Below are 21,424 nucleotides of genomic sequence, written 5' to 3' on the forward strand. Positions count from 1 at the left end.
GTACAGAGCTAGGCTCTGGGCGGTTCACGCAAATAGAAATCACAGCACAAGTTAAGGTGGTCTAGCTACAGGCTCATCAAGTGGTTCTGATCCTGTGCACCGTAAGGGTTCACAGTGATCAGGATAAGCTGCTTGGAGGAGATCGGGCCGGGGGTGAGGGGCATCGAGGCAGCGGTCACTGGTGAGTGAAGGTGAAGGAATCAGGTGTGTGTACACCCCGAGCCACAGGAAGAATAGTTCCTCGCTTTTCTAGGGTGTCTTTGATTTACAAGACCTCTGCAATTAAATTAGGTCATTTAACACATGTATAATCCCATGAGATCAACAGGGCAGGTATAATTTTATTTGTGTGTTTCAGAGGAGAAAACTGTCATACAGCTAGAAGTCAGGGCAGCTCTAGGACTCAAGTCTTCTTTGAAGTAGCTGAACCGAACTGTGGTTTGCCTGTGAGGAAACGTGTCTGTAGCGGTAAGGTTGAAAAGGCAGCTAGGGAATGGACTTTGGATGGCCTTGACTCAGTCACGGAAGCCTGGGCTTTCTTCAGTCCAGTTGTTGAAGCTTTTGGAGCAGAGAGGATTCCACTAGAACCCCAAATGCTCAGGGGGTCGGTCCGGCGGCAGCTTTGTGGGTGTTGGCTTGGGAAAAGGCATGTTGAAATACTACTGCACTGCCCGAGTCAGAGTGGATGTAAGTGTCCTTTCTGTTGTTTGGATTTTTTATTCGTGTAGAACCCAGGATACACGAAACATAATAAATGATCCAAATGACAACAAAAACATGACGGTCCAAAACCTATGGGATGCGGCAAAAGCAGTCCTAAGAGGAAAGTTTATTGCAATTACAGTCTTACCTCAGGAAACAAGAAAAATCTCAAATAAGCAACCTAACCTGACACCTAAAGCAACTAGAGAAAGAGGAACAAACAAAACCCAAAGTTAGTAGAAGGAAAGAAATCATAGAGATCACAGCAGAAGTAAATGAAACAGAGATGAAGAAACATAATAAATGATCAATAGATATTTACACCAGTGATTTAGGTAGTAAAGTGACAGGCACCTACTGATAATCAGGTGTTTGAAAGAACATGCTTTCGGATATAGGTTGGAATCTCTCTTTAAAATGGTACTGCTCCAGCTAGTTTAAACAGTAAGAGAGGGAGGTTTCATGGACTTTTAGAAGCAAAAAAGATCTTAAACAACTTCAACACACATACTCTATAATTAAACACTTGAGGCCTGAGATGTTAAAGAGCTTGCCGTGATACTCCAAAACTTGAAAAGAAATAGACTGAATTTAATAGCTGCTCCATGATGTGTGTTTCCATATACACTTAATCAACCCTGGAAAAAATTAGCTGTATAATGGAATATTCTCATATTAAATGCCAGCCTTTTATAGCTGTGAAATGCTGTTATCCTTGAGGTTTACATTCATTAACATAACTTCCATTTTTTCCGTGTTTGCATGTTTCTTCCACTAGGAACTAATTAAAATCTAGATACTAGATTTTTTAATTTATGCATTTTTATTTAATATTTAACATAGAACAGGAAGGATATATGGAGATAGGCTGGTGGGGGTTTTTTTGTTTTGTTTTGTTTTGTTTTGCACATCAGGCAAAATCTGTCTGCTGTTTTTAAGTTTTGAGGATGGATATTGGGGGGGAAGCGTCTAAGGAAAAGAAGAAAATTGTGACTTTGTTATCTGAGGACTTAATGGTTTTCATTTCACCGGTCACCATGGGCTAGACCATGCTGCAAAGCAACATAGTGATGGCTTACTTTTTTTAAAAATAGGTATGACTTTTGCTCCAATAATGAAGAGTCCTTTATCCTGGATCCTGACAGCACCGTAGGAAACAGAATTGAGAGCATCACTCAGCGCACGGCAGTCTTAGAAGGAAAGAATAAGGTACTGTTCGTCCAAATAAGCATGGGGATATTTATTCTAAAAGTACACACTCAGCTCCCAGTTCTGGGTTTATTAGAGCCAGAAGGAATTCAAGTGCTCGAGCAAAAATTCAGAGAAGAAAATCAGTAGTATGTCTTTACGGAGCAATGCACTGAGGCTATTCAACCTGCTGTATACACCCAACCGAGCACCAGTCCCGAAGGAGTGAGTCCTTGGACCTAACGGAAGAGGTAGAAATGCCTCTTGAGCATCAAGCTGGTCCACATCAGTGGTTCTCAACTCTGGCTGCACGGTAGTCTACTTTACCAATTATTATTACATGTGAGTCTTTCGCGTGGAGCCCAGGGTTCACAAAAGCTTCCTGGGAGATTCTAGCATAACCAGAACTGAGAACCTCTGACATAAATAAAGTGAGAGGTCAGTAAGCAAAAGCTAGCGCAAAACTTGAGGCTAAAATGGAATGTTTCCATTTCACAAAATATCTTGTTTTCCCCTCTGTTTTCGCACGGGCGAAGCCTAAGTTGGGGTGTACAAACACACACAGTGTATCAGATTCCCTGACTGAAGAAAGGCAAATCAGAACCACCATGAGATATCACCTCACACCTGTCAGAATGGCTATTGTGAGAAAGACAAGAAATAACAAATGTTGGTGAGGGTGTGCAGACCCCCTTGTGCACTATTGGTGGGAATATGATTGGTGCAGCCACTATGGAAAGCAGTATGGGGGTTCCTTTAAAAATTAAAAATATAACTACCATATGATTCAGCAATTCCACTTCTGGGTATTTGTCTGAAGAAGACAAAAACACTAACTCAAAAGATACAGGTACCCCTGTGTTCACTGCAGTATTATTCACAACAGCCAAGATATGGAAACAACCTAGGTGTCCATCGACAGATGAATGGATGCAGAAAATGTGGTCTGTATACGCAGTGGAATATTATTCAGCCATAAAAAAGAATGAAAGCTTGCCATTTGTGACAACGTGGACAGACCTTAAGGGCATTATGCTAAATGAAGTAAGTCCGACAGAGAAAGACAGATACTGTGTGGTCTCACTTATATGTGGACGAAAACAAGTAAACAAGAAAACAAGCTCATAGATTGGTGGTTGCCAGAGGCAGGAGGTAGGCAAGATGGATGAAGGGGGTTAAGAGGCACAAACTTCCAATTCCTATAATATATAAATAAGCCATTGGGACGCCATGTACAGCACTGCGACAATAGTTAATACTGATGAATTGCACGCTTAAAAGTTGCTAAGAGACTAGATCTTAAAAATTCCCATCACAAGAAAGAAAAACCTTTGTACTACGTGTGGTGATGGGTGTTAACTAGACATATTGTAGTGATCATTTTGCGATACATAAAAATGTTGAAGCTAATATAATGGTATTTGTCAATTATGCCTCAGTTTAAAAAAAAAAAGTTTCCCTGACCTAGTCAGGGTCTAGGAGCATCTTTTCTGCTCTTGGACATATTTTCTCCACTCCCTTAACCTCAACACTAGCTGATACCTGTGTCTGAGCAGATCTCAGACCTGGTGGTTTTCTTCTCTGTCGAATCAGTGAAAAATGCAACTCCAAAATCTGCTATTATCAGGCACAGGGGTAGTGATGCTTTAAGAAGGGGGGGAAAAAACCCATATCAAATCACCCCTTGCTAGAATATCTACTTCTACATGCATATCTTGATTTGGAGTAGTCTGTTAATATGGGTGTTATCTCCTTAAGTGTGGTCATGCTTATTTATCTGTTCAGCTATATTTGCATTTGAAAGCAACAAAATAGATGGCATCATTCTCCGCATAGGACTTCATAATAACAAATAACATCTGAATTCTTCCTGATGGAAAACTTTTGGACATACGCTTATGTCAACATCATTCTTTGGTGGGCCAGAGTGGCTATCTCCATTTTAAAGATAAGAAAAACTGAGGTGATAAGATGACTAACTCCAAGTCACGCAGCTTAAAAGTGGCACGTGAGAAGCTCAAACCCAAGTCTTCATTGCCAAAACCCAGGGCTCTGCCAACTAAGCCAATACAGAAATTAGTTAAGATGGTGATGGCTTGCACGATAATATCAGCGATCACTTGTCAAGGATTCAGGAAAAGTTTTTCTAACCACTGCAGTAAGATGTAGGTGGCTTACAGTTCTTTTTCTCAAATGCAAACAAACTGTAGTTTAAAACATCCCAAGATGTGTAGCTATTGATGAGACAGCAGTTTAATGAAATACTTAGAAAAGAGGACACTCTGTAAACTCGAAAGTTTGAGTGACACTACATTTTTGAAAAAAAAGCAAATTGCCTCAGAGTAGAAAGCAAGTTAGTTGTCACAAAGTACTAGATAATTTCAAGATGCCCTTGACCGTGCCGATTCATTTTGCCTTTCCCTGACCCTATCAGATGCTTGTACTGTTAACTGCTGGATATTAAAACACGAATTTATGAGCTTAATTCCAAAGAACTTCTAGTCCGGTTTGTGGTATTCTAGCCACAAAAAAACATACGACAGAAAATAGAAAATGAAAAAGCTAGGTTATGTTTCTGATTAGCCTGAACCATGAAGTAGCTACCTGCCTCCATGACAAAACCTGGGTGAGATAAAGAATCTTCCCTGATTTTTTCCATGTGTGATTGAAACAAATTTATTGTCTTGTAATTCTGTAGTTACACCAGGTTTTTAAACAGAGAACCCCAGACACAGTTGGCCCTTGGGCCATCCAACCTGCAGAGCATGGGTTAAGGTCTGCCCTTTCTATTGTGTGTAACCACGTGCAAATCAGTTCACCTCTCTGAACCTGAGTTCTCTCCTCCAAAAAATGGAGCTCCTAACACATGACCTGTCTCGTTTGCCTGTTATCAAGATGATTGTCTTATATTCCCTAATGCAATCCCCCAAATTGATTGTGAACATATGCAGTAAAGACTAGTTATTAAACAATTGTGTTGAAAAACCTTTAATACTCCTTCTAAACGAAGTGTGTGTATACACACACACACACACATACATATCCTGGTAGTGACTGTAACAAATTAGACTTTGAGTTATTAATTTCATGTCCTAAATTTAGAAGACTTTACTAATTTTGCTTTTAGCATCTATTAATATATCTTTGTGTGTGAAAAACGTCTTTCAGATGACAGACGGAAGTTTTGCTATCTCAGAATTCTTTGCATTGTTATTTCCTTTACAATTAAAACTGCTTTTCTTTTCTGTTCACGTTAAGAAAGCAAATGAAAGTCCCAGCTTAGAGCACACAGATGCTTTTCCCCAGTCATATTATATAGTCGGCATGCCCGGGACCCTGCTCCAGCCATCAGTGGAGCGAGGTCCTGCTCGAGCACCTGCTGCCTTTCAGGGACTTGCTTCCCCCCGCGCCCCACGCCCCTGTTGTGTTTTGTTTTGTTTAACCCAAGGAAGGGTGCACGAGACAATAAAATTCAGTCTCCTTATGGCCAGGTTTTGGCCCAGATCTGTGAGAAGTGAAGTCATCAATTGGAGTTGCTAACGGCAAACATGGAGCTCTGGTATCGTTTCAGTGGGTTTGCCAGACTTTGTAGACTTGGGGCAGGAAGTAGAAGGAGCCCTGTGTTAGGAAAAATTACACAGGAAATGCGTTTCACAGCATTAATTCTGTGAGGCTGGAGGATCATGACAATGTAACATCTTAGCAACATCTCCATTGAAATCGTTTTGAGGTTTCATTGAGAAATGTGTGTACCGTAAAAGACACGTCCATGACCGAAGCATGAATGCCTCATCCCGGGAGTACAGCCTGGGTTCCGCTCTCCCACCCACTCCCCGACCTTGTCTACCTTCTCACGTTCTGTTTCCCATCAGTTGGCTCAAATGCACCACCCCAGGATCATTTTAGATTCTTCCCTGACCTTTACATATCTGCTTTTATTTCTCCCTGAAACACTTCAAAGGAAACTGTAATAGAAACATCCGAGAATAAAATCCATATATAGGTCTTTTTTAAAGGCAGGTGCTGGAAATTAGGCTGAATTACACATCATCCCATCCATTCTGTTCCATGAGGTTCAAACCACATTCCAGTAGTGAATCACTAACGCTTAGCAAAAGGGAAGGAAGGAAGGAGAATGAATAACTTCCAAATTTACAGTACCTGACGACAGTGTTCACCAGCGTTCCTGGGTCATACAGAAGAACCCAGAGAATGGATTTGAAGGGTCTGTTTCTAATATCTTAATCCTTGAGGTCCTCACAGGGAAAACAGAGGCACCCAAAGTGTGGGTTCAGAACTAAAAAAAACTGTGGCAAATGGAAACTAACTCTAGAATGGATACAAGCAGACAGCCTTGGGAATTTCTTTTGGTGTACCTTATAAAATATATGATGATAATTTCAAACATATGCTACAACTCAACTTCTTGAGTTTGAAATACTTTCTCTTTTCAAGTATTAAGTTGATATTTGCTGTTCCAACTGTTATGTTCTTTCCATTTTTTCCCTCTTGAAACAATAGTATTTGGTCATGACCGCCGGGAATCACATCTGTCCCCTTAACCCAAGAGACTCCTGTCCTGTGAGAAGTTCTCTTGTGTCCAAACTACACCCACCTCCAACTCACACTTGACCTCCCTTTTCTGACTCTATAGTTTATACTTCAAGTGTCATAGTTTTTTCATGAAAATAATTTATAGCTTAAAAATATACTCTAGAAAAATAAAAGTCCTCTAGAAATCAGATCATTTTGAATAACGTTGCTCACAGGACGTACGTTCCATCTTATTTTAAAATGTTCTTCTCTAATTATAACGTGTCCATTATCAATCATATTTTCAAACCATATAACACTATCAGCTTGCAACTTGTATAAAATACTAAAAAAACAGGATTTCCGTACACAGTAGCATTGAGCTTGTAGTGACCGTGTCTGCTCATTGAAGGAGGTATTCTCGAGAGAAAATCCGACTCAAGGCAGAGACAGAACTCTACCGATAGATCTGTACTATTAGATTTAAAGGGTTTGAAGGCGGCAAGCAGCAATTTCGTGTAGATTAAGAGCACAGGCACTGGTGTCAGACAGACCTGGGCATAACTGTTGCTCGGGGCTGTCTGTGGTACCATGGATCTTTGAGTGAATCAGTTTAAAACCTCAGCTGCCTCTTCTGTAGAACAAGTAATACACCCACGTCACTGGGCTCCGGGGAGGATTAATTAAATGAGGTACTGCCTCACACACTGTCCGGCGCACAGCAAGGGTAACATAGAGGTACCCAGAAACAAAGAAATAATGTAAGCTCCCATCAATGTCATTTACTAGTTCAATTTTAATAGAAACTTTGGAGAGGTGAGTTCTGGGGCAGGCTCTACTGGGGGTAAGGTGTCAGTCTCGGAAGCGGTCATTCAGGCAAAATAAGAGATTCAGATGCATCTGTTATCTCCATGGTTCGTGTGGCCTGGATTCACTTCACTTCTGTGGACCTCAGTTTTATTCTCTGATTATACAGAAATCCTGAGCTATCTGTTTTCGCAGTGTTGTAAAATGGCTACAGCCCTCCCCCGGTTGCCTGCACAGGCCTTAAATATGGCAAATGTGCACATCTGAATTGATTGCCCTTGTTCTGGTTCTCAGTTGCCCCGCTCTCAGTGAAATCAAAATAATTTTAAAAGAAATCCAAATGCAACTTTCAGGTCATCGTTGTTCATCATTTCAGATGTTCAAGCCAAACAGAAATGAGTTGTTCACTTACTTATTGAGCAGCAATACATCTGAGAATCTAAATAAGGCTCTGCTGAGGCCCTTTAGGATAAACATTGAGCGCTAACTTCGTAAGGAAAGCTGTGCTTGAGCTGAGAGGCAAACAGCAGAGGGGCTGTGAGGTCTCCACGACTGTTCCTCTTCTGACCCTGTTCATGCTGCTTTCAGGCACCTGAGCTCGTCTCCTGAGAAAATTCCAGGAGTCAGAGTCTCACTTGATGATCTCTCTTGTCCTTCCACCTGTCACCTACAAGCTTCTCTTCTAGCTACTTTTTCCTCCACAACTCTGAAGTGGTGGGTGCAATAATTAAACAGCCATCCAGAATTTTTGTATTCCCCGCCTCTTGTAGTGATTAGTAATCAAAATAGAGAAAGAGACACCTGAGCTCTCTCCACTGGTTATTTGCTTTTGTGAGAGTCTTTCTCTGTAAAAGAGAGAATAATATATACTTGGGCTTCAAGTAGGGAAATTCTTTCCTGTGACCTAGAAGTAGTCCTTCACGTTAAGAATAAGGGTTGTGTCATACTCCCCTCCGTCCCCTTTACAATGTCTGGGGGATGCCTTAACAAATAATCAGTATCTGCTACATTGGATGAAAATGCCACGAATCGCAGACACTCATTTCCCAGAATTTCAGTAATACACAGAGGGTATGTGGGTAGATGTAATTAAACAGATCTAACAAACAGAAAAGGTATCATGAAATATCAACTGTACCGTAGTGGAAATTACAGAGAATTTGGAGCAATGAAGTTGCTGGCTAAAAAAACTGCGAATATATTTTTTAGTCTTCCTGATCTGTAAAGACAGACATACTTTCATTTCTCGTAAGGGATATGAGAATACGAGTAAAGTGCCTACCGCATAACTTAGCTACTTAGAAAAATGTGAGGACCCTTTGTAGAATTTGTGTTACTATCTTAGAAAGCCCGCTGTCACGGTTCAGCCTCTCTGTATGTATCACGTTAACCTGTAAGTGACCGGATCGTTCTCCTCCAGCCAGGACACCCCATTAGTCTGGAAGCATCAGCACAGCCTCTAACAACTTCAGGGCTTATGACCAGTTCTTTGTGTCCTAGGAGATAGGCTGCAACGATTTATAAGTAACTGGATCAACCTTTTTTGTAATTTTAAATATGAAAAACTTACGAGCTGTTTCATTTTTTTTCATGTATAGCATGCATTACTTTTTTGAAAGGTTGGGTTAAATTTTAAAATTCTCAACAGTTCATTTCATACTGCTAATTTTTATCTTTAAAAGAAGACAGCCATGCAAATCTTTAAGCTGTATAAATTTGTGGTTCTTTTTTTTTTTTTTTGAGACATTACTTTTCGCAACATCATAGTTTGGAAAGTGCTTTCAAGTTCACATAGCTTTGACTCCTCCTGCCTCCTTAGGGGCTCATCTGCCCAAGAGCAGCACTAAACCCTAGAGAAGCGACGTTGCCGTGTGAATCCATGATTTATATCTTCATTTTCTAGAGGAGGGATTGACAGCCTGAGAAATTAAGTAATTTACAAACACCCGCAAGAGCCTCAGGGAGTTTCCGCCCCTCCCTCTGCGTCATTAGGGCTGCAGTGCCTCGTCCCAGAAAAGAAATGGTTGGGCCAGCCGTTCTCCTCTGTCTGTGCTCCCTTAACACACCGCTTACAGAACCAGACGGCAAAGAAGGCTCCTGTGACCAAGTGGCGTTCGTGATCACAGGTCATCCAAACAGAAGGGAAGGCCTGGACCTCCCCCTCTCGTTGGCGTGGCCCTGACCACCTCATAGGGTAGGACGTGCTGTCCCGCATCTGGGCTTCAGGTCTGTAATTGTTACGCCAGCAGCACGAGATAAATAAGCCTGAAGCCCTCATATGAGTCGGATGTCATAGCCCCCGGTCTCCTGAGGACCTGCTTTCCTGTTGTTTTTCCATTCTTGCTGAGGGCTCGGCGAGGGGAGAGTTTCTGGTAACCACCACGTGTGCAGTTCTGCCTCTGTTGAGGCAATGGAATAGCCGGATCAGGTCCCCCTCAGAAATATCTCAGGGGGTGTCCAGTGGTTCTTCCTCCTGTCGCTGAAGTTGCCTTTTCTTTTGCAGACGGCTAGCACCTTGGCTGTGGCCGACTCTAGAATTTCTGGAATCTACAGCTGCATGGCTGCCAATAAAGTAGGGACTGTGGAAAGAAACATAAACTTTTACATCACAGGTAAGCCACGTGTCCTATATTCACGAAGACAGCCCAGTGACCTCAAGTCTCTCTTGCAGTCTTTTGTGCTTTGAGTGCACTTGAGTGACTTTTATTTTTTTAAAAAAACATTCCATAGACTTGTCCAGCTTTGAGTACCTTCATCCTTGCTCTCAGGAATAGTTTTCTACAGCATCATGGGGTCATTGGGTCTCCTGAAGGGTTATTTCCCTGAATTCCCTTTTAGAGCTATTTGTCTGCGTCTCTTTCCTGGGCTTGATTGTGAATCTGGGATCTTGTCGTGTTCCTTTTTGAACACCCTACAGTCCCCAGCACAGGGCCTGGCACACAGTGGTGGTTCGGTAACAGTCAAGGAAACCAATTCTAATACATGGGATGACATCTTTGTAACCCAAGAGGCGAACTGTTCCACAACTTTTTTTTAAATTGATGTTATCGTTGATTTACAGTGTTGTGTTAATTTCTGCTGTACAGCAAATGTTTCACAACTGAATTTCAGCTTTTTGGCACACGAGGCTCTCCCAAAGAAATCTGAAGCTGAGCTTGGTTGATCGTTCTTAGTGTGCTCTTTTTTGGTAGCATTTCAGAATTTTTAACCTTAAATATGATGGTGTCTGCAAATCTTATAACTTCCAAGGGACACAAATGGCACTCCCTATGTCCCTCCATGGGTACAGGAAGGAAGTAAGTAGCTCAAAGTATAAAAACAATTGCCTGGCTCCACACTCCCCCAATATTCTGAAAAAACCTGGGCAGTTGGCCAACTCTCTGGAAACTTCGCACTGCCTGGGGCAGGCTGTAGCAGTTGCCTTGAGTTCTCCAGAAAGAAATAGGTATGTCCAATTGCATGAGAAGTATGGGTTGCCAGGTCACAGGGAGCCTTCTGGCACGTTAGCTGACCCTCAGAGAAGCTGTACCAGGGGAGAGATCCGTGGGTAGGTGCTCACAGAATGTCAGAGCCAGAAGAGACTTCTAGGGGCTATAATTCGACATGATAGCCCTGCATTTTCCAGATGAGGAAATGCGGTTGAGAGAGGTGGAGGGGCACACGGGAGAGCCTCTGAAAACCAAGTCAGTCCCTCTACCCTCAATATTCGAGAAGCGGAGATAAAATCATCTTTGTGTTCATTCCAAATAGGAAAAGCCCTTTATTTAGAGAAGGATTCAGAGAGCAGTTTCACACAGACTGATTCTTTCTTTAATCAACCTCAGATGATTTAGACTAATTATAGTCCAAAGGTTTGTGTTGTCCTTTATATCTGGGGGGCAACAAGGCCACTGTCTCTGTGATTTTAGAATACAAAAGATTGAGCCATTCCTGTTCTATTCTTAACATTCAATACGTTTGTACAAGTTTAATGAGCACCAACTATTAAACAGGACAGTTCAACTCTGTGTTGAGCATTCAAAGAGATAGCAAGGAGGCCCTGTCTTTCTAGGAAGACAGTTTGAACGCTGTGGACACAAAGAAGAAATGTTACCTGTATCCTAGTATCAAAAGGAATGAGCAGAAGTAACGTGACAGATGCTAGCCAATGCCAAGCCAATTCCACCAATAAAAGTATGTCAGCCACATACAGAATTTAACATTTTCTAGTGACCATTTTTTTTAAAGTAAAAAGAAAAAAGTGAAATTCATTTTATTTCACCTAACAGATCCCATGTTATCATTTTAACACATCATCAGTATTTTTTAAAATATTACATCCCTTCGGTTTTAAAAATCAGGGTTGGAATAAGATAAAACTAACTGGATGAAATTCAGTTCAGTCACGCTGACCATCCTTTCAAGGCTCAGTAGCCACAGGTAGCCCTGTATTGTAGAGTGTTGCTCTAAGCCTCTGAGAAGGAAGCGGGACTTGAGGTAGTCCTGTGGGTACAAAGAATCAGTAGAAAGAAGAGGACAGGCTGGCCCTGGCATTTTCAGAATCGAGGCGAGAAGACCAACAGAGGCCCACAGACTATACGTCTAACCACTTACAAGTTCTGAATCACATGAACAAGCTGTGAAATATGTTGTAGCCTCTGGTGGACAAAGATACTTTCACGATGACCTGGAAAGTCAGGCACAAACCTAGAGTTCCGGGACTGCACAGAGTGTGACGGTGCCTGACGGTGCAGGAGAAGCCCACCCCCGGCTCACCCCGCTTCTCCTTCCACTCCGGGCTCGGCCCTCATGGTAAGGGGCCCTATCCTCCTGGGGATGATCTCCCCAGGCCACACCTCCAAACTCTGTCCACCCCTCCCCCAGACAGTCTCCCTGGGCCCTGTAAGTGTGCAGACCGCCCAGCAGTCTGACCTCAGGAGGACAGACAGAGCGAAGGGGGAAGAGGTCTGAGACAGTCTGGAAGCAGACTTGGGACCATCTTTACAGGGAATTCTGGGGCCCCAGGGGCCCCACGAAAGATGAAGAGTGGGGATAGCATAGACTCTGTGTGGGCAGCCCCCCCCACCGCTAGACTCTCTCCATTGTGGGGAGGGGTACAGCCTGAACAGAGAGCCCCCTTGCCTGGGTCTGAAGGGAGTACTGGGAGAGGATGCCCTGACTGAGGGCACGCCCTGCTCGTTTCCCTCATGATACGAGTCCCAGGGAGGTTCATCGATGCCCATTATTCACTGCAGCACCAACATCCAGCCCACCCCTCCCCCGAGTGCTTCATGGCTCCGGCCTGTATCTGTGCACAGCATGGCTGCTGCAAGGGCCCCAGCTGATACGGCTGACCACCTGCGGAACCCAGGCAGCAGTCCCCCTTCGCCTCCCACCATATTGTCCAGTTTATAACCACGGGGTGCTTGAGACCTTTCCTCATCCATTGAAAGGAGCGATGGGAATTCTATTTCCAACATACCTAACTCGAAGCTCACGGCATTTTTCCTCCAGAAATTTAATCTTAAAACTGAGCACAAACTCATCCAATCAAGTCCCCCTTGCCCAGAATATAATTCTCCTAAATGCTTTGCTCCCTGTTTTGAAAAATTCTAGTCTTGATGGGTAATCATAGATTACTTGCATTATTTCTAAAACTCTTCTCTTTTTCTTACTCAAATCTCTGTCATGAGATTTCGCCTCACTAGAGATGAGACTAAATATTCTTTAGGAATGTTGCACCTTCCATGACGATTTTCTGAAAAATGAATGTATATTTGTTCCATGCTTATACTCGACCTAGTGCAGGTCATGCTTTAAAAGAGCTGTCTAAAATTGAACTGCTCAAAATCAAAAGATCTAGAATTGGATCTGTACCGATCCTCATTTCAATCATGCTGCCCCTTCTCTAAAATACAACAGAGCTGCCTTCTGAACTGATGTGAACCAGTTTGCTATGGCCATTAGCATCCTCCACAGCTTCTACTCCAACTCTGCCATTCACTCGTCCATAGTATCTATTTGAAAGGAGCCAAACTTTCTAGTCACCACTCACTTTCTTTTTAGAGAATGCTGTTTCTGTTCTCTAGTTGAGGTAAAGCCTTTATTTCCACCTGACAAAGGAGATACCTTTCATCCTTTTAATGTCTATGCTTGTCTCTTTCATGAACTTAATTCACACGTTTGATCCAATCAAGTCAAGATGTCCACCCCCAGGTGTGCACCTCTGTAAATACATTACCCTTTCACCTAACCCTGGGTGGGATGTCTCCTGAGCAAGGGTGGCGTCTCCTCCACCACATCTCCTAAGACGCCGTGGATGTGATTATGTGCTGGATGGATGAGTGTTAGTTGGTGCTACTGAAGCCTGGGCTGAATCTGCAACAGAGCCTTAAGTGTGGGAAGATTCCTTGTTTTCATTTTGAGAGTTAGAAGGCAATGCTTTCTTTGGTCTGTTTTTGTACTCAGGCTAAAAAAAAAAAAAAATCGACATGAATTAAGGGAAAAATCCCTCTGGATTCATTACCTAGTTTAGGACGTCTTATTTATCACCTTCCATGGATCAGAAAAGAATAGTGCAGGGGCTGTACTGAGAAATAGACCATTTCTAAGTACCATCTGACAACATAAACCAAATCAGCCTCCTAACAGTGTCCCCGTATGAGAAACGGACCTGAAAACGGATTCGATTCTTTTCTTTTCCTCTGTGTGTGTTTTTGCTGTTCTGTTGGCACTCAGCATGACTCTGGGTGTGTTAGCAATTACTGAGGGTGAAACAGGAACAGCGCTGCCTTATCTCCCTGGTTTCCCAATGTCACTAAATGCATTTTATTTTGAGATTCCTGGTGGTGCTTGGCAAAGATAAACAAAATCTTCCACCAGGAAACCTGTGAGCTATTTCCACAGGAAGTTTCAAATCACTAAAGTAAATAGAAACTCTCTACATGATCTCAGTGGTGTTACTTGGGACCCACTTGGGTTCTGACTACCAGGATGGGACTTCGTAAATGGAAGCCTACCGTCTTTCAGAAATAATATGATTGCAACCAGTGCACAAGACTTCTGCCCTAGTATCTGGGTAAAAGTTGATGGCTAATGTTTAACTCCTCATGCTTGGAAAGTGTCCCAAGTATAAAAAGATGCTGAATTAGAGGGGCTATTTCTGACACCTTATTGTTATGTTAAAAAACTATGGTCAGCTGCTTCTGCCTCTTCTGGCACATTCTTAGGTTTTCATTTTAAAAGCAGGAAAACTTCCACTGGCCTCCTCTCTCTCCAGTCATTGACAGCTTCGTAAACCACTGCTACCCCCCGGCTCCCAAAGAAATACTTTGGCATTTCTTCAGACGTGACACTTTATAATAAAGCCAGAGCCCAGAAAAATCAGAAAAACAAGCAAAGTGAGATTTAGGAAAGAGTTGATATGATATCTAATTTTGGACTATTGTCCCCTTAAGGTTTAAAGGTTTCTTTATAGCTTTGTGTGCAAAGGATAATAATAATAATAGCATAACATAGCGCTTTTCATCTTCAAAGTTCTTTGTGAAATGTTGGCCCCAGTTCTTTGCTCAAGTACAGATATGCCGCTAGTAACAAGCGATGGGAGGGTTTTGAGAGCAGGCCAGTTCAGGGCTAGTAACAACCAATGGTATTCTAAAAATCATCTGGTGAGATGGTCCAAAAGGAGACTAAGGAACTCTCAGTGCAGAAGCTAAATGATGGTCCGGGTTAAGAAAGCTGAGGAGGGGAGCTCGTGAGCTGTGGCTAGAGGCGCCAAGAAGACGGAGAAGAAGGTTACCTGGGAATGACATTGGAGAAAATGACTTCCAATGATGCAGTCCTTTTAGGAAAATGTTTCATATGTTTTTTAAGAGCAGATTTGATTTAGAACCTTCTGCCCCCACTTTGCAATCTAGCAACTCTTCGAGATTAGCTGTCCGCATTTTCAGAAGAAATCTTGCTCTTTGGGCTTCCCTGGTGGCGCAGTGGTTGAGAGTCCGCCTGCCGAGGCAGGGGACGCGGGTTCGTGCCCCGGTCCAGGAGGATCCCACCTGCCGCGGAGCGGCTGGGCCCGTGAGCCGTGGCCGCTGAGCCTGCGCGTCCGGAGCCTGTGCTCCGCAACGGGAGAGGCCGCAACAGTGAGAGGCCCGCGTACCGCAAAAAAAAAAAAAAAAGAAATCTTGCTCTTTTATGTCTGAGTAGAGCAGTCACCATAAAAGGGGACCTGAGCAAGGACCCCTTGGCGCCAGCAAAGAGCAGGGGGAGCGATGGGCCAGCAGCAGGAGGAGGATGCCGTCAGCCCAAAGTTTAGGAGTAAAGTGTTAACTGGAGTCTCCTAGCGCAGACCTGGGACTTCCTGTTCTCACTTGTTCACAACTTAAATAAGTTTAGCTATCAAATCACCTGTGGTTTCTAGTACAAACTCCTCTTAGAGTCCTTCCCTATTTTGCCCACTTACCAGGAGGACTTCTGCACATGATAAAGCAATGGGTTATCATCCCAAGTTGTAAAAAAAAAAAAAAAAAAAAAAAAAAAAGCATTCCACTTTGAAGAGCAATTTTGAGCAAATGAGCGTACCCTCCTAATAATGTCCTATTTTGCATTTCCTGCCTCGCTTCTGACGGAACGAACTGAGCTGGTTCCTACCTGCCATGTCTGATCGTTCCCCTTTTAAAAACAAAAACCATAAATACCATCCTTTTAATGTTGACGCTGAATTTGTGTAGGAACAATCCTCAAGATCCTTGACTGTCTTAGAATGAGATATGTCCTCAGGATGAGACATTGATTTTCCTAGGCACTCAAGTCCTTTGTTCTTTTTTTCCAGATGTGCCCAATGGATTTCACGTTAACTTGGAAAAAATGCCTACGGAAGGAGAGGACCTGAAACTGTCCTGCACAGTTAACAAGTTCTTGTACAGAGACATTACCTGGATCTTGCTGCGGACAGTGAATAACCGAACCATGCAGCACAGCATCCGCAAGCAGAAAACGGCCGTCACGAAAGAGCACTCCGTGACGCTCCACCTCGTCATCAAGAACGCTTCCCTGGAAGACTCGGGCACCTATGCCTGCCGAGCCAGGAACATGTACACAGGGGAAGAAATCCTCCAGAAGAAAGAAGTGACCATTAGAGGTGAGCACTGCAACAGAAAGGCTGTTTTCTCTCGGATCTCCAAATTTAAAAGCACAAGGAATGATTGTACCTCACAAAGTAATGTAAAACATTAAAGGACTCATTACAAAGTAACAGTTGTGTCATATCATCTTGATTTATTTTCACTGTTGCTCATTTTCCGGCTCAGAGGAGAAGCTCCTCCCAAAATGAGTTTGGCCATGATAGGAGTAACATTGAGCCCCCCGGGACCCCCAGCTCTGGGCGCCCCGTTCAGGCTGAGGGGTCCGCTCTCTGGGGCCGACCTGGTGCACATTTGGATTTGGAGGATCCCTGCAGTGCGTTCTCTGTGTGTTTTGCTCTTTGCTGTTTTCTCCTGCCTGATAGACAACAACTCGGGACTGATCCTTTCCTTCCACTTTAATGCCCACCTCTTTTTATGTTTATGTTTCCAAGCTGCCAAACCCGAATAATTTAAACAGATGCTGGTATCTGCCAAAGATGGACATGAATCGGTTCATTGGCCAGCTCAGAATGAGGACAGTTGAATTGGAGACTCTGACGGACCTCTGCCGGGTTTTATTTCGTACTGTTACATCTGCTTTTGATCTGTAAATAGCACCTGGATGATAGCAAGTTATAATGCTTATTTATTTGAAGATGCTTTTTTTTTTATATTAAGCACATTAATTTTAAACCGGAGCGTCTGAGATGGGCCCCAGAGGTGCAAGGTGTTGGTGTCATTCAGAGGTATTAAAGCTTTATCACAGTATGAATTACAAAAGTCCACCCAGATGAAGCCCCGTTCTCTCCTGCAATGCCAGTAGCTAGTCAACAAGTCCAGTAGGTTTTCTCCTCACTGCCTCTGAGTGGACTACACAGCCACTGACAGCACCTGAACAAAACTGGCTCATGCCTTTGTTTTTAATACTTTTGTCCCTGGTTAAAGAACTTTATCCTGTCCAATGGATGGCATTCAGCTGTGTACCATGATCAATTTATCAAGGAAATAAAGGCTCTTGTGACCAGAGGCTTAATGCATTCTTCTAAATGTCAATGTCAAATTTGTCCATTAAAAAAGAGAGTCCACTTTCCCCATATGCAAATTGAATAGGATTTTTTTTTCCTGGGGAAAGTGACTTTTTCACCAATTTCATATGCGTTGTTCTGTTGTTTTCATTTATGATTGATCATTACATGTGACTTGCCTGAACTATTGGAAAACAAACTATAATGACCAAAATAGCCATGGCTTAGAACACAGTGGCTGGGCTGTTCAGTAGGAGGTGACAATATGACAGCTTTTCAGGCTTGGGAACTCACCAGACTGTTTCCTCCTTTAGGTAACAGACTCTGTCCCACGGCTCAACTTGTCTTTCACGTGGGAATTGCTTTTGTCAAATGTGAAGGAGTAAACAATAGCACTTTTATGGAGCCCCAAATGCTCTGAAAACAATTAGTAACCTGGAAGTTGTCAGCCCAAAGGAAAGAATAATCAATTGTATCTGGAAACTTTACCTATGGCTCTTTTGCCTGGCGTCTTTGTTCATTATAAGTCAGTGTGTTCCTTCAGGAAACTGCCTTAGTACCAGAGGACCTGGGGTGGGGGGGGGGCGGGAGGCTCAATTTTTACTAAAGCTGAAAAAGCAAATGAAATGGTTTAGGGAGTACTTTTGAAAAACATGGTGAAATGGACATGCAAAACCTATCCTGTCCTAGGGAGGGGAAGGGTTTAGTAGTTACAGAAGATGATTTGAAGTACTTCCGAGAGATAATTTGAAGAATTCCATAGAGTCACGAATCCTTCCAGAGAGTTTCAAAAAGGAAAAGAAAGGACTGGGTGGGTTTTGATTTTTGTTAGTCAGTCTTCGAGGTGTGGTGTAAGGGGAGGATAACGGGGAAATAGAGAAAGAACCAAGAGCCTGCTACGGAGAATGACTGAGATGGGGTAGAGGGTGTGAGGCTGGTTCCTCGGTCTCCTTTCCAAATGGAGAATCGGAAGTACGTATCTGTGGGACCTGGCAGATCTCTTGGGCTTGAATGCCGAGAAGTAAAAGGACCTGGTGGGGAGCAATCTTTGGCTGTTGATAACCAGCAGAAATAGTCCGTTCATTCTGATTTTCTCAGTTTGAGAGCTCCCCTTTGTTAAACTTTGGAAAGCAGCTATTTCCATCAAATAACTTAGGTTTAAAAATATGGGTTCAACGTCCCTTTCCTATTTAAAATGCCGAAGTAGATTACTATAAAGTGGGAATTGATTAAAAAACAATTCCTTGGTTGATTGGTCATTTTGAAACTTGCCAAAAATGAGAATTTTTTTTTTTTCCAGAAATGGGTACAAAGAAAAAAATCATCATACTGTATGTTTCAGACATGTTTATATGAACTTTGTATTTCATTGAGAATTCTCTGTTCATTCTGCAGCCTTCCGGCTGCTTCTCTCGTCTGAAGTTTGTGTAGTACAGATAGGGCCTTTGGGAGTTCTGCGTGACGTTTATGTTAAAAGAAGATGCTCTCTTTTATATAAGCACTGTTTTCAAACACACCTGTCAGGGAAGCCAAATCCTGTCTGTGTTGATGATGTTACAGTTTGTAGCTATGAAAATAATTCGGGTGTGGCAGGCCATGTATTCAGACTGCCTTCTTCTAATAAGACCTATGGACAGTGATAGATTATTTTATTGTATTTAATGCCTGGGAAACAGTAAATGTGCCAGAGGAAGCTATTACAAGTATAACTCAGTGAACGGGGTCTGTTCTGAGTTTTAAATGAGGTGTGTCAAAGTTGGCTGTAAAAGATGCTAAGTAGTAATATGATACTGTTCCTTATTCTCTTGTCATGTTTCACTGATATGTCTGGGGTCTTGACTGTGTAAAAATGTCAACATTGTAACGATCGAGCATGTAAGAATTATCAAAATGGAAGATTTTGATACATGGCTGCGTTTTCAATTAGGAAAAACTATTTGACAGACTGGACAGAATGTAAACCCAGAACTATTAAAATGGGTCTGCCGGCGGGGGGGGGGGGCGCAAGATGAGACTAGGAAGGCTACACTGAAACAGGCCAAAGGATCGTTGCTACCACGCATTTCACACTATAGTTGACGAGTTTATAAATTAGCGCTCCTTCAAGTCTGTTTTGCCTTCAGATTGCATTTTGTATAAAATGTGAAAAGACTAATGATAAGCTATGGAAATCAAAATGGAATGAGAAATCTGTTTCTCCTAACAGATAGCCACCCTGCCATGTCATGCTATGTCAACATGTTCTCAAAGTCGTATGGTAATATACTTCTTAACCTGAGATTTCTCAATTGCTTTAATGAATGCTAATCCTGAGAGTTTCCCTGCAGGAATAAAAACAGAAAGGTTTGGGGACTCGGCAGAATCCTGCAGGGACATGGAATCAGAGCCATTGCAAGGTGTCATCTCTTAGAGCGTTGTAATCACTCCTAAGCTGCTTTCACAGTGTTAGTACAATAAGATGAGGAATGGTCAGAGAAAGCTCAGACTGTGTAATTGAAACCAGTGACGCAGAATGTGTAAGTGATGTCAAAACTATTTTGATTTGTCTTCCAGGATTTGCAACGAGTGGGGCGGGGGGGAAGGATGACTTGAGGGGGGGGGAAGATTTCAGGAGTTGTCTTTACTCTTTGACCGTGGAAGCTTGAGTTACCAATCCAGCACCTGCCCAACTAGAATGTATACGCATCAGCAGGACTGATTCCATAAAAAAAAAGAGACACGTACTCACGGGGGCCTTGGGGTACTGCTGTCCCTCTGTGAGATTTTAATGTTGTAATGTATTGCATCCTAATGTATTAAATCCATTTTGTTGTACTATATTGGTTGGCATTTTATTAAAATAAATTGTATCATATTTGTATGTTTTAAGAGAAAGTAATATAAAATACAATATTTGTACTATTATATAGTGCAAGAACTACAAATCTGTGCCTCTGCCTCTTGAATTAACGCTTTGTTCGTTTGCATTTGGGAAGGGATTGGAGGAAAGAGATAATCAATAAAGCTTTCAAAGTTCAAGACATTCTCCCACTTGGTCTGCTGCTTACAGTTTAGGTTACCGACAGCTGAGTGACACAAACATGCCCTCACATGTTAGTGAAACACAAAAATACAAAATTCGATTAGCTCATTACTATAACTCTCTGTATTTATGTAAAAACTCACTACAAGCCAATATCCAAAATCATGTCTGTTTCCTTTTTAGTTCCTAAAATATCATGCAAAATCCTTAGGTTTTAGAAAAAGCTTCTCTCAAAGAAAGGAAGGAAACTAGTTGGCCAGGCAAAAACCTTGATATTGAAAATCTAAAAATACAGAGTTGAGTTCTTGATTTCCCTGTGTTCTAACAGATTTCAATTTATCGTAGTAACCTAATAAAGAGGAAGCAGTAGGCTAACCATAGAGGAGAAATTGAGGGAATAAAATATGAATGAAAACTTATAGTTGAGTTTTGCTGTTTTCCTCTCTACTTTTAAAATGTTGATATGCATATATAATAAAAGAATAAGATTGACGAGTAATAACAATTCCCTTTCTTTATTCACTAGATCAGGAAGCACCCTACCTCCTACGAAACCTCAGTGATCACACAGTGGCTATCAGCAGTTCTACGACTTTAGATTGTCACGCTAACGGTGTCCCAGAGCCTCAGATAACCTGGTTTAAAAACAACCACAAAATACAACAAGAACCTGGTAAGAGATTTTTTTTCCCTTGTGTTTACTCTTTCTTCTCACCCTCTTCTTCCCTTAAAATTCCTATCACCTCCTTTCAGGATGTCTCCAACTACTTGCTGATAGACCTGCAAAAATGAATTGGGTCCTGGTTCATGCTTATATCACTTCCAGTGAGGGATACTGGAGCCAGTTCTTATTACAGACCATATTCCTACCCCTACAGAAAGATCCTTCCAGAATCTGCTTTAAATCGTGCGTTCAGGGAATTCCCTGGCGTTCCAGTGGTTAGGACTGCCAGGGCCTGGGTTTGATCCCTCATTGGGGAACTAAGATCCTGCAAGTCATGTGGCAAAAAAAAAATCCTGCATTCAGAGAGAAATGGTAAGAGCCCCTC

At 42.4% G+C, this 21,424-nt stretch overlaps 1 protein-coding gene across 3 annotated transcripts in view; it reads left to right on the plus strand.

The window, feature by feature from the left end:
- Positions 1 to 21,424, plus strand: part of FLT1 (fms related receptor tyrosine kinase 1) — a 173,033-nt gene that overhangs the window by 81,422 nt on the left and 70,187 nt on the right. For 2 of the 3 annotated variants that reach the window (XM_027116596.1, XM_027116597.1), the window contains 4 exons: positions 1,797 to 1,911; positions 9,734 to 9,842; positions 16,037 to 16,345; positions 20,902 to 21,048. In XM_027116596.1, the coding sequence (XP_026972397.1) occupies positions 1,797 to 1,911; positions 9,734 to 9,842; positions 16,037 to 16,345; positions 20,902 to 21,048 (680 nt within the window). Of the gene's footprint in view, positions 1 to 1,796; positions 1,912 to 9,733; positions 9,843 to 16,036; positions 16,346 to 16,780; positions 17,405 to 20,901; positions 21,049 to 21,424 lie in introns of those variants that run through there. The other variant, XM_027116598.1, reaches the window with a different exon arrangement.

This window comes from Aethalodelphis obliquidens, unplaced genomic scaffold (genome assembly GCF_003676395.1).
Source record: "Aethalodelphis obliquidens isolate GAN/ISIS:26980383/991018 unplaced genomic scaffold, ASM367639v1 scaffold16, whole genome shotgun sequence".
Lineage (NCBI taxonomy): Eukaryota > Metazoa > Chordata > Mammalia > Artiodactyla > Delphinidae > Aethalodelphis > Aethalodelphis obliquidens.